The sequence below is a fragment of the Vidua macroura genome, chromosome 4, assembly GCF_024509145.1.
Source record: "Vidua macroura isolate BioBank_ID:100142 chromosome 4, ASM2450914v1, whole genome shotgun sequence".
Classification (NCBI taxonomy): domain Eukaryota; kingdom Metazoa; phylum Chordata; class Aves; order Passeriformes; family Viduidae; genus Vidua; species Vidua macroura.
Genome location: NC_071574.1, coordinates 44,937,327 through 44,951,052, shown reverse-complemented (window position 1 = coordinate 44,951,052; position 13,726 = coordinate 44,937,327). Strand labels below are relative to the sequence as shown.

The window sequence follows — 13,726 nt, the reverse complement described above, 5'->3', positions numbered from 1 at the left end:
AAAGGGTTGGCTAAAGTAGGAATAGTATAAGAAGAAGAGTTTTTAAAATCAAAGTAGCTCACTAGAATCAAAATGTTATCTACTGTAGATGAGCTGCATCTCAATTTGTAACACATCCCCCTTTTTAAAAAAAATATTTACTTGCAATAGAGTGGGCTATCACAATCAAGAAGGTTTTATGCTATTATTCCACAGGATGCCAACAGATGTTCCAAATTTTGTTTGCTAATTTAAGGATTTAATTTGTTAGTTCATTTTTTGTCTGAAAAGATGCAAAGCACCTGATACCTGGATGGTATCAGAAGATCTGCATCACTGTTTTTACCTTCAGAACCTGAAGATTTATATTGCTAGTGAGCTAAGAGTAAAAAATTATTTGGCTGCCAGCCTTGGAACTTAGAACAGTGAAATTTTTAGCCAATAGTAACTAGATAAAGTAGTTACTAAGCTGCCTTTACTGCTACTTCAGCAGATGGTTGGCTAGAGACAACATGATTGCATTAGTCAAGGGAACTTGACTAAATTGCTTTTCTAAATGTAATTTTTTTTTCCAAAAAGAACAAGCAAATACCTGAAATGACATTATTTGATATGTATAATTTAATGGGTTATTAAATCCATTATCAGCAGTAAGGTGTTTGCATCCACATACATTTGACTTTCAAATTTCTGCTTTTTTCTTGAAAATACATTTGCCCTGACAGGTTATTTTTTCCTAATAACCATAAATGTTATTTCCATATCTGTTTGAAATCCTGTCAGAAGATAGTGGGATTCAGTAGTCAAGGCAGTAACATTTTGTATTTAACTGTGCCAAAATTCTCTGTAAATGATTGACGTAAATAATATTCTTTGTGGAGATTGCAGTTTTAAATCTTTTATGTGCAAATAAACAAAGTTGTTTTCTTTCCAGTAATATGTCTGGTAGGCCTTGGTCTTGTGGTCTTTTTCTTCAGCTTCCTGCTGTCGATATTTCGCTCCAAATACCATGGCTACCCATACAGGTAATCTGTCTTTAAATTCTCATCCTATGGACTGTAATAGCTTTGTAGAAGTTTAAGAATTGCTTTCAGCTAAACAATCTTTAATCTTTACCACTGAAGTCAATGGAAGGTGGTAGAAGCAGGAAGAATGGTGATTAATTTAAGCAAATCAAAAAGGGCTGGAATGCAACTTTTAAAGCAGACCAGTTAAAAGGGTTTGAGCACAGATGTGTGACATATGCAGTATCCCCTGAAAAATGCAAAAACAAAACATGCTTTAGTTTGTAAGGGTTTATTAGGTATTTATTTTTGTATAACTAAGATGTACAAAAGACAGGGCACAAAACAAATAAGCACCATACGGTACTAAGATTTGACTTCACTAAATGTACCCTTTTCTTTTGTCAGCCACAGCATGGAGGAGAGAAAGGATTGTAGATTTTCTAAAATATACATACACCTTTCAGTTAAACAGTTGCAATTTTTCTGGCAAGTGAAAATATAGATTTCTCTGATTAGGCCACATGATTAGTACAACAGCCAGTTTTGTATTCTTTGTTATATTCCACTAAAAAGGATTCAGCCTTGCAAAGCCAACTTAGATGTAACATTTCAGCTATAATCTTAAAACTTTTCTACTAGTTTTTGCTCTAAGACTTCAGAACTATTTTCATTTTTACAGAGCTTGGTCTCTTTACGCTGTTTAATTGACATTTAGGTTACTTCAGATTAGTTTTATTATTTAATAACACCATACTGAAGACAAGGAAACTCTTCCCACTGCAATATGTGCACAAGGTATGCTCCTGCTTTTTAGTAATTTCTGCTAAGCAAAGAGGTCTGGAAAGGGCCCAGTAGCATCATACTGCAAAATTTCATCAATATGAAATTAATAGCCGTTTGGGATAGACTGTCCTGCTTCTCAGCATCCTCTCTGGAGATTACTTCCAGCTTGACTGACCCTGGGGTAAAAGGCAGGATCCAGTTTTCCTAAGTGTGAGGTTTTCTTACCTTCCATTAACTGCTTAAGTTTTAAACTTTAAGGAAGCAGGATTTATGAGCTTAATCTGCAGCTGAAAGCTCATTTGAGAAGTGTTGCCAAAGAATGGCAACCCATGGTGTGAGCTCCCTTCCATCTTCTCATAACAAGTTTATTAAATGGAGAAGGCAGTGGTGGCAGCGTGTTCCTTGCCCTGCAATTTATCAATTACTAAAGAGAACCTGACAGTTGTACTAGTTTCACTTTTAGTTCATCTTAGGAATGTTCATATCACCTATTAACAACATGCTTCTATATCTGTGCCAGACCTTGCATTGCTTTTGTGAATGTTTGCAACGGGGGTTTTTGGTCTGATACCGAGGATGCCTGGTGCTGAACAGCATTGTGAGCTTTAGTACGCTCTGTGCATTTGCATGCCAACATGATACCATTGGTGTTAGTGCAAACTTAATCACTGAGTATATCTTGTAGTATCAGGTATTACAAGCTTTGGAAATCTTAATTTAAATAGTGTAGGGCTTTCCCCCTCTTTTCTTGCTAATCTGTTTGCTGTAAATGCTATGTGGAGTGAAATTTTAAATTTTATTCTCCCCACAATTAATCTAGAATTTATTGAAATATCAGATATCTTTTAATGGGAGTGTCTAGCAGAAGTTGGAGGCCTATGTAGATTTCATACTTCTCTTTTATTATCCAAGCTAAGCATAAAGGACAGCAAGATTTGAGGCAAGGGGCAGAATTCTATTAAAAATTTAATTTTAAAAAATTTAGTTTGATAGGTGATGCATATCAAAAGTAAGCATACCTGTTAATATGCTACAGCTGGTTAAAAAAGAAATAAGTCCAGGACAAGGAAAAATGGTAATCCTGTTTAAATAAAATAGTGACACATCATGCTGTTACTGTGAAGAAATTATTAGATCCATAAACCAAATTCTGTGTTAAGGAGCTAAGTAGACTTAATAGCACAACTTACAAATCAAGTAAATTCATAAAGAGATGAACAGTGTGCATTCCTAAATACATAGGAAATATTTAATAGCTACCTAAGTGTTACGTGATTTTGTTGGGGTTTTTTTAATTATGTTACTGCTTCTGCACGATTAAGCAAGGTCTTTTGGGCTTAGTTGGTCTGTCCTAGGTGGTTCCAAGTTTTCATGGTAATAAATTAATCATTTAATCTTAAATCCTCACTCAATGCAGAATTGTTGGAAACCATCATTGGAGCTGATCTTTTTGCTCTGCTATTACCAAATTTCATTGACTAGTTTCACAAATGTGTAATTTACTTACTGGGTCCTTTCCAGTGTTAAATCTTTCATATTTCTGTTGGTCTCTTATGTAGCTCTGACCCAATTTTCTGGTATTTTAAATAAACATACTGTTGATTCTTTGACACTTCAGTGGTCTCAATGTGTCATTTTCTTCACAATCCTGTAGCATTTTTTAGAGAAGCCTCTTTGTTTTTTTGTGGATAGTTCTTACGAATTTTAATGAACATGCAAATCACTGAGGCAGACCAAGTATATAAACTGTTATTTTCTCTTTCCCCTTTAAATTTAGTATCCTGCATTTTAACTTCAGTCATATATGCTAACATGCATTAATCTTTGTCTGAATTCCTTAAGATCTTCCAAGAAGTTCCACTTCCATGCCTCATCAATTGATCCCAGTGCAGATATATCTTAAGATGTGAAATATGTCTATCCTTGTCCTTTCACTGGTTGTAGATTTCACCTTGAAACTATCAGTCTTTATGTAATGAATTGTCCTCAGGCTAGTAAAGCTTTGCCTTTAACAATACTAACAACAATGAATACTAATGATTAGGAAAAAAAGTGACATTATGTTGGCCTGCCTAAAGCAACAGTTAAAGAAAACTGAAATTGCTTTAATGCTATATGCAGGACCTCAAGCATCAACTTCACTATCCTACTTCAAAAAGAAAAAAATTCAAATGTCCTAAATTGTTTCCATTCTCTGGCATTGAGCAACCAAGTCAGTCTTTTGTGAAACATCATGCAATGGTAAGAAGTGAAACAGTAACACAACTTGCTGTGCATCTTCTTTTCTGCAGTGACCTCCATGTAGTGAAGATAAACCAAAACAGAGGTGGAGAAACATAAAACTGGAGAAAGACCATTATTTCTTTTTCTAATGGGGTCTATAAGGTGCTTTTTAGAGGGCATGTATATAGGAAGAGAAAGTAATTTTGACAGACTCTTTTGGATCCACTTCAGACATTTCCAATTCTGATTTGATACTTTCTTTCACAGGATTTTCTTCTTGAAGGCTAGGGCTGGGCAAAAAAATGGTTTAATTAATATGCTGGTAAAATACTCCTACACACTTTAGCGTTGAAATGGGAAAGGTGATGCAAAGTGGGGGTCATCATGAAGGTTACTCACTAAGCATACACAATCATGATGGATGAGCTCACATGCAGCAAATCTCTCTGCTACAGCCATTTTTGCCATGGCAGAACGTTTTCATGGCTGTATTAATCTACCTTTTTTATGGGAACGAGATTAAATTTTTCATTTTGCTAAAACTTCCACTTTAATCAATATCATTAACTGTTGAAAGATTATGTAATAATTTTATACTGTTTAGCATTTTCTCTTTATAATTTTTTCTGGATAAGACATATATCTTTGACAATGTTTTTAGGAAGCCTTCTCACCCTAGTATTTAAAGTGAATAAATGATATGTTAAATATCAGATACTCAGTGACTTAGCAATAAAATGTCATTATATCAACACAGAATTTCATCTGTCAACTCATACATATAGGACTGACACAGAAACTATTCTTCACTATAAGCCAAAACCATGAACTCTAAATTGACATTGCTATTCAGGAAAGAGCTTGGCTCTCTGGAAACAACACCTTAGGCAGTTCCACCCCAAAAAGCATACGGAATATGAAAAAGAATGAGAAAGGTGCTAAGAACAGAAGATCTCTGTACATAAGCACAGTATTGTATTATTGGGAATTTTAGACATGTAAATATTTGTTACACTGCTCCAAAAGGACACAGAGAAGTTTTATCCATACTTTACTGATACTAAAAAAAATTTCTTCGTTTTTTCTTTTTTTAGCTTTGGCTACAACTTAACTGCTCCAGATTTTTTTTTCAGCTTTGTTTTCTGAATAAAACTTCTAGCACAGTTTCATTACTCTTAACACTTTTAATTGTTCTTTCAAGCCTACATTTTATCAATTGTTGTTTTAATCTCAATTTAAATTAACTAAACCCCTGAAAATTCTACATTTTCATAATTTTTCATTAAGTAGCTTTTGAATTTTTTAGAACTTGACTTGCAGTTGAATGTTTCATTATCCAATTATCCTTCGTAGCCATTATATTTCAGTATTATTTACAAGAGTAACATGAATATTTTTTAGTTAAAACATAAAAAATAATCAGCCTTCTGAACTATGTATTGATGGAAAGGAAAATACATATTATTGGCTAGCAGAGAAAATGAACTGAGCTGTGCAAAGCATGAAAGATAAGAGATGCCTTATTTTCATCAAAAACCCATAAATGTTAAGTCAGACATAAAATATTCATTTATTGCTTGGGGAAGGACAGTCAATGCAACCGAACACACAAATTGCAAGATGCCCCACAGCTTGAAAAATCCTCACATTCACTACCTGTGTTGTAATTAAATTAGTTTCACTAAAGAAATCCTGTATAATATTGAAATTGAAATTAAATGCAAGTAAATAAAATGGAATAGTTATTTCTTGGAAATATACTGGAAAAATATTAGTACATAGAACAAATAATATTTACAGACATATGAAATTAAATTTATTCATAAACATGAGCATACTACTAACAGCTTTTTAGATATTTCATGCAGAATTAAATTTATCTACCTTAAGTTTATGAATTGGTAAACCTATTTCTGATAAATACCAGGATTCAAATACAATTTGATGTATAGTGCCCAGCAAAATTGGCTACTTTCTTTAAAACAGCAGGAATCAGGATTACTTTAAAAGACAGAGAAACAATAATACACAGATGTCAAAACAAAGCCTTTACATTTAGTATTTTCTATACTACTACTATTAATGTGGCTAAACAGTATATTGCTCAAGAAAGAAACTGCTTGTGGAAATGCAACCCAGCAGTCTTCCTCTGTTCATCTAAACCATCTAACAACATGCTGAATTCATGAAAAGCCATAAATCTCCATATTCTTCTCTATGGGAGGTGTTGACATCAGTGCTGGTTTCTAATCCTTTAAAAATGGGAGATCTGAATTCTAGATGTCTGGACCCAACTGCTGTATTTCTATTTCTTTGCTGTTACATTTAGAGTCTTTAACACCTCTTAAGCCTAACAATGCTAGGCTTAAGAAATCTTCAGCCCTTCCCACTCTTCTCTCCAAACTTTTTTACTACTATTAGTCCTCTCTCTTCTCCTCTCAGATCCTTTCCTATACATGGCCTTACACATCTGTTCTAGACCTGGGTTATGCTTTTAGTCACATGTGCTCAGCATTCTCTTACTTCCCCCTTCAGCCCTCTGCAGTTCATCTCTCCATGAAGTTGTTCTTGCCAGCTTTTCCCTATCATTAATCCCTTCACCCTCCAGCACCCAGAGAGTTGCTGTTTTGCCTTGCTTTGTATGTCTTGGTTAACGAGCTTGTCAGATTTCTGTAGCACTGAACATCTTTATACTGATACAGTCTTTTAAGCTTGTGGCACTTGTATTTATGTTTTGTAATGATTAATTAATTAATGCCATGAATGGAAAAACTGGTGAAATTACTACAACAAGTATGCTAGTGCACACTGCATATCTAGGAGTTGGAAGACCTACCAGGCAAAGCTAGAGGCAGTACTTCCATTTAGTAGTTCCTTGCCTGTGTGTTTGTACAGTTAGTCCATAATCATGCACAAATCTCTATCTCTCTGGGTTCCCACTTCCCAGTCTATGGGACTTGGTAAAGTACTCAGAAAGGTGTGACACACAATATATATCTACATTTTAGAAATAAAAAGTTTCCTTCCAGGTGTAAAGAAACAGCAATATCATTGGAAATTTCTTAATTTATTAAAATGCTAAGAATTTAAGAATCTACAACCCTACAGAGCCTTGCCAATCACTTTATACTCTCCCAACTCTGGGGCCACTTCAGCAGTAAAAGATGGTTTTAAATAAACTTGAAACATCCCTTGGGAGAGATTTCAAGTAGTAAGAACAGATGCAGAACTTGATTAAAGAGAACAGATGCTTGAAGAGTGTTTTTCTTTTTAATTTTTTTAAATAGGCAAATTTAAGTTTCAATCACTTATGTTTTATTTGATAACTTTCTTGCTTAATAATTACTAAATGGAATATAACAACTTAAGAGATTATTACACAAATGTCAAATGACTTTTCAAATTAATGTTTTGAAGTCCTTGTTTATTATTCTTTTCAAATAATTTTGGTGCTATGTTTTATATGCATTTTTCAGCATTTAATCATGTTTTCTTTCTTTTCAGCTTCTTAATTAAATGAATTCAAGCGGGATTCATTTAGTGCTGCTTACCATGAAGATAAGCTATAACTGCTATTTTCAGCCCACCAATATTACTTACATGTATTCAAGAATCTTTTGTTGGTTCATCTGTTTTTGTGATAATTTATATAGTATGGTGATAGAGAAATGAATGCAGTTTTATGCAATGAATGCATACTTTATAGAAACATAGAGTAAATATCTCATTGGAAAGTGCTCAAATGTTATGAATATAGTGTGCTGAAGAATTTAAATAAATTTCAGTATAATGGGCTTCTGTTTAAGTCTTCCTTATTAACTGTACTGCATGGATCCAAAGGGTATTTCTGAGATTTTTCACCTGAAGTATGTTTTGAGATGTGTTTTTGAACTGAACAAAATAACATCAGTTCTTTAGCTACTATTAAGAGATACACCCTGGTGGAAACTATTATTTAATGACTACACCTTACCCTCACTTTGTTTTGTAACAGAGTATTTGTGTAGAGTCTCTGATCACCTTTGATATGCTGAGCCATTAACATAAAATTCTATTCTACACATTTTCATCCTGGAGCTCTTTTCCTGACTCAGCAGTGTGTAGAATACATACATTACAAGTTCATCTCTCTCTTATGCCAAAGGATGCAATTCATAATGGAATTCATTGTGGAATCTTGAAGGCAAGAAGGCTTACATCTGTCAGAACTCAGATCCTTTTAAGCTGAGTCTGTGGTGGCAAAATGGGAGGGTGGGGAGCAACAATATTTCATAACCCAAAACATGCTTATTTTCTGAAGTAGCAACAGGAAGAAGGTATTATCCTGAATGATGCTTGTAACACAGTACAGGTGAGTCTATTGGACCTGGGGTTACAGCAGTTGCCAGTTTCATGTGTCCATTGAGCTTTCTGAAAAGCTTATATAGGAATTAGTAATACCATTTAAAAATGCCATTTTTTAGCAGTTCACATCTCATATTATGTGAGTTACTCATAAATACTTGTATACACCTACATAGTTTATTCTCAGTGGCTCAGGAAACAACAATCACAAGATACTCTATCTCAGTCCTACTTATTTTCCTCCCTGCTGGCAGTTTTCCAACTGGAACTTTTCCAAGTACAAATTCACTATCAGTAGCATTAGGAATTTCTTCATTCATAATATAAAAATGCCTCCAAACATGAGGATAAGATTGACTAGACTTTACAAAACTCACTTCATCTTACATTTTTACCTATTTCTCCTCCAGAAATACTTCTATGTTAAGAACTAGGAAACATTTTTGGACAAGAAAAAAAAAAAAAGAGGAAAGACAGTCTATATCTTACACAAAAACAGAGCAAGACCTACTTGTTACCCTAGTGAAACACTAGAAGGTTGTAAAGCAATATTTAAATTAGAAGCTGAGTACAAACTGAAACTCAAATGCCTGGTTCACTGCCTGATGTGGACTGTGAAGAGGATTGCAGCCTTTTCAGAGATGCTTCAGCTGTTATTCAGGAAGGCAGATCAGCTTGCCCATGATTCCAGTTGACTGGCATGTGCCAGTGCAAGGAAGCCAGGACAGAATTTGCAAGACTTTTATGTCAGTGCTAGAGGCTTGAGAAAGGGATGGAAAAATTAAATTGTATGGTATTGAACAACAGCCCTGGTATAACAAGCATTCAAAGCTCTAGTAGGAAAATAAATAAATCACTAGGACAGTTATCAGGCTAATGACTTAAGGATGGCACAGCTGGATCTGCAGGTGACAAAGTGGAGCTGTATAGGAAAGACTACATAGAGTGCAACAGCACGGACATCTTATAGGGAAAACAAGAAGCAGAGCAGTAGGACTCCATGGTTGGAAGTTGTATTCTAAACAAAGAACTAGAACTGTGCTACTTGATCAAGATGACAAGTGACTTGCAAGTGAAAGAAGAAAGTCTGCAAGTTTCAGACAGGAAGTAATAGTGAGAGATCTTAAGACCTTGTGCTAATAAGACTAAATATTTCAGCTTATGATGAGGTAAAGAATTCCAGTGACACATGACTGCCTGCTGCAACAACTAATAGATCTGATATAGTATTCAAATCAAAAGCAGCAGCTTGAGTAGTGCACGGGTGCTAACATATTATGTAAGAGGTATTCATGGGATAGCTACTCTGTAACAGGAACCACAGCACAGTAGGATAAATGTTGTTGCAAGACAGGACAAAGTGAAATCTGAATTAAGTTGGAGTATATTAGAATAAAGGCAGCTAATAATGCAAACAAACCTATCCCCCTCAAACAACAATAAGCAAAAAGCAAGACACCTACAAACAGCCTGGTGGCTGTTTAATACTTTATTAGAAGCACAGATAAATTATGTGCCACAATTCAAAAAGAAGTAAAAACACAGCAGCACACAGGTCAATTGTAAAAACAACGGGTTCAAAAAAATCATCTGAAAATGATCCTCATCGTGGTAGCACAGACTTCTTAAAATACACCTAAAGTAGGGAAGTAGTCAGAGAGTTGATGACAAAGGTATAAGAAGGGGCACCCATTGATAAAGACTGTGACAGAGAAACCAAATTCTCTGCAGCAGGTACGCCAGAAGATTTAGGTCAATATGATCTGGCACATTCTGTGTAATTGTTTTAAATAGATAAGCTAGGTGCTGGTAAGATCTTGGAACCAAATGGCATTTATCAAAGAGCTCTGAAAGAAATCACATGTGAGATTGTAGAACTACTGAGCAAGGTGCCTTCACCTATCATTACAGATTGCCTCTGCATCAGAGGCCTGACAGATGGCCAACACAGCTATCACCTATAAAAAGGAGAGTCTACAGGGAAAGCTAAGCTGCAGACCAGTGAACAATTTCCAATTCTGATGGGATGGTAAGTTTGGCTGTAAAGAGTAAGCTTACTGAGAGCAAGGATGAACATTGTCATCTGAAAAAGGTGTAAGACTTGTATAAAGGAGAATTTGAGTTCACAAAGGTTGTAGATGGCTAAAATAGTGTCTGAAAAGCACAAGGATAAAAATCCCTTGGTAAGAATTTATTAAAGAACCTAATATGGAATTGGAAGAGATCTCCTTCTCATGACTTGAAAGCCAATTAAGATACCAAGGGACAGATAGGGCTTAATGGTCACTTTTTATAGTAGTAAAGTCAGAAATACAACCTTCCTGAAAACTGGTGCTGGGACCACGTGAATACATCTTCATCAGTGATGTGTAGAAAATGCATGTGTAATGCAACCTGTGTTATAGATAAGGTCACAATACTGTGCTGATAGGGAGAAAAGTCCACTTTGGGATGGGTAAGACTGGGATGTTTTGATGGGTGAAAACTTGGGAATACATCTAGAGAAAAAAAATAATACCTTGTTCAGCTAACACTCAGGGAAAAGCCATAGTCATAACTGAACCAATTTTAGCAGAGTTGTCAGTGTGCACTGACAGCCAAGGAGATGTTTTGTGTCATCAGTAGAGGAGTTTGGGTAACAAGAGGGGACAATATTAGAACTATACAGGATCTCTGTGGATTCCTGTTGAGTTCTGTACTTAGTTCTGATCCACACATCCCAAAGACTGAGCAGTTCAAGGTACAGGTGGAGATAAGCAGAGTCTCTTAAAAGAACTCAGATTCTAAACAAGCAAGAGTATGGTACTAAAAAACCTAAAGGCACTTTTCACTAGTTCATGTTTGCAGCAGTGGACACCTTAAAACTTTTAATAAAAGAAATCCCTACTTGAGGATCAAAGTATAGGAGATTCATAGAAGCAAAACCCTGCAACTGAATTTGCAAAGAAAATGTAAAAAAAAAAATAAAAAAGATCACTATTCTTTTTTTTTAATTAAATTTAACTCCAGATATTCTTCAGAAAAGCCAAATAAATCTCTCTCCAGAGTCATGTTAAGTGACATTAACAAGGTTCAGTTTCCTGTTAAGGACTTAGAAATGACCTCCACATGATTGCAGGTGTCTCATCAGGCAGGGTCACACATGAATTTAGGACCTCATTGTTAAATGATTTAAGATATCCTTTGAGCAAGTTAGAAACTTTTTCCAATTCTTTGTAACACATGAACAACAGAGTATGATTTCGCTGTCTATGTTTGGTAATACTGAATAACTATATTCAAGAGAAAAATATAATATAGATGTATTCTCTAGTGTTAGTTGAAGATTTTATACTCTTGTTGAGGTTTTTTACTCCCCTGTATTTCTGTCCTAGAGGATTTTGACTCCCTTATCTTTCATTTCCAGATGCACACAAACACATGCACAAAAGAATGCCTCATTAGGAGTTCTTAGTGAAAAGACTTCCTGTTAGAACATCTCAAATCCAAGAGCAGACATTCCCCTGTGCTCAGTCCATGTATGAACAGGAATACTATGTTTTTCTCTGAACTATGGATACATGCTACATACACTGAGAGCTATGCAACTTCAGAGCTTGTTGTCTGTCATGTGGCAAACTGAGTCCTCATCATCCATAAAGATAGGTCAAGCAACTCAAGTCTAAGTTTCTTTGACATTGTCATGTGGAGACAGAGGAACAGAGCTTTATGGAGTTTTTAAATTTTATGTTACCTATGCTAAAAATTTAAATTCTATGTCCTCCATTTACCCCAGTTAGCTATACTACTACCAGATAGATGACATGAACAAGCAACCCCAAATTTCTTTCCTTTTGCAACACAATAAATGTATGATGCCCAAAGAAGCATCAGTCTGTATTTTCCAGGGATGTTTTTACTGTGCATTAACACAGGTCTGTATATTTTGAGATTAGTAACTTTCATAACATTAATCGGTGCTGGTCCCTCTAGAAGTACTTGAATGAAATAGAGAATATTTTTCTGGTTTGTATTTAGCCTTTCTGCCTTGCATTTTAAAAATGCATCACAAGTATATAGAGTAATGAAGAAGCCTTAGAAGTTCCAAAGTTGGAAAGCTTTATCTTCTAATAGTTACATTTTTGCTCCAGGAGTCTTACTCTAGAGAGGAAAAAGGCCTCAAGGTAAATCATTACCAAGCAGTGCTTCAGGCAAAAACAGTGCAAAATAAGAGTTTATCTAGGCTGTAAAGCACACACTACCATAAGTATTTGTTTCCCCTCCAGTAGCACTTGGTGCAGGAGTTTCATTCTTTGGTTTTAAGAATAAAGAACAGGAAGCTTTACATTGTGCTTTAAAAGCTGATAGAGTCCTGTTCAGTTTTCTTTTGTTTTGTAATAGTATGTATTTCCATTAGAAATTGAGTCATTTTAGCAGAATTAGGGTAGAATTAGGGTCAACATTATGCTAAATTACTCCATTGCTAATGAAAATATTTAGTTTGGAATTATTTATCTAATTATTTAGCTAAATAAATAAATTTATCTGAAAATATTTTCATTAGTCAAAGCTAGTGGAAGTTATTGTTAATATTAGAAGAAGGTTGTAGCCAGTTTTTGCCCTCAAGAGGGCTATCTGCCACCAGCACATCTAATAAATCACCTCCATTCTGAGTTTGGATGTGGCCATCTATCTGTGCCAATAAAAAGTCTTTACCAGTCAAGGCATTTGCAGCTAGGAATAATCATACCTGGTGCTGAACAACCTTTAGCCCTTCCTTTTCTATAATTTCTCACTCTCCTCAGCTGTGTTTAACCAATTCTTTCCTCCACCTCCATCTTGGATAGAGCCATGGCATGTGGGTGGCCCAACTATTATAGCACTCAAAATCCTTATCAGATAATTGCTGTTCAGATGCCCTGTCTTCTCCAGGCTTTTGAATCTCTGTCTCACCACTTTTAGGTGAGAGCCACAGAGCTAGACTGGATTGTTCTGTGACTTCTCAGAGAATTCCATTAACTCCGAGGTGGCCAGCCCCAGGCCAAAACTCCTTCTCCTCCTACACACATATCCCATGACTGCCTGACCCAAGCAACCTCTTTTCCTTACTAGCTTCCCTGCTGGTCTCCTTCTAAGGGGATACTCTCAGAAGAGGTCTGGGCAGGTCCAGTCCCTGTGCACTTTGAAGGGGAATGATCTTTCCTTACTACAGCTTGCATATTGTAAAATACCAAGAGGAAACAGCTAAAAATCAGCCTCTGCTGTACAGAGTCACATCAGTCCAGAGACCTTCCTGAAGTTAGCAGCCCATTTGTTTCTAGAGAACAGGCTTAAAGCACAACAAAACAACAGATACATCTTGGCAAAAATAAAAGTTTTCAAACAGTATTTTTCATGCAAACATGCAATTA

The 13,726-nt window shown here is 35.5% G+C and overlaps 1 protein-coding gene across 1 annotated transcript in view; it reads left to right on the top strand.

Moving 5' to 3' along the window:
* The window catches only part of TUSC3 (tumor suppressor candidate 3), a 112,019-nt gene extending 104,233 nt beyond the window's left edge, over window positions 1-7,786 (top strand). The window contains exons 9-10 of the mRNA XM_053976288.1: window positions 914-1,004; window positions 7,497-7,786. Of these exons, the coding sequence (XP_053832263.1) occupies window positions 914-1,004; window positions 7,497-7,512 (107 nt within the window). The 3' untranslated portion in view covers window positions 7,513-7,786. The remainder of the gene's footprint in view (window positions 1-913; window positions 1,005-7,496) is intronic.
* Window positions 7,787-13,726: the final 5,940 nt, after the last annotated feature.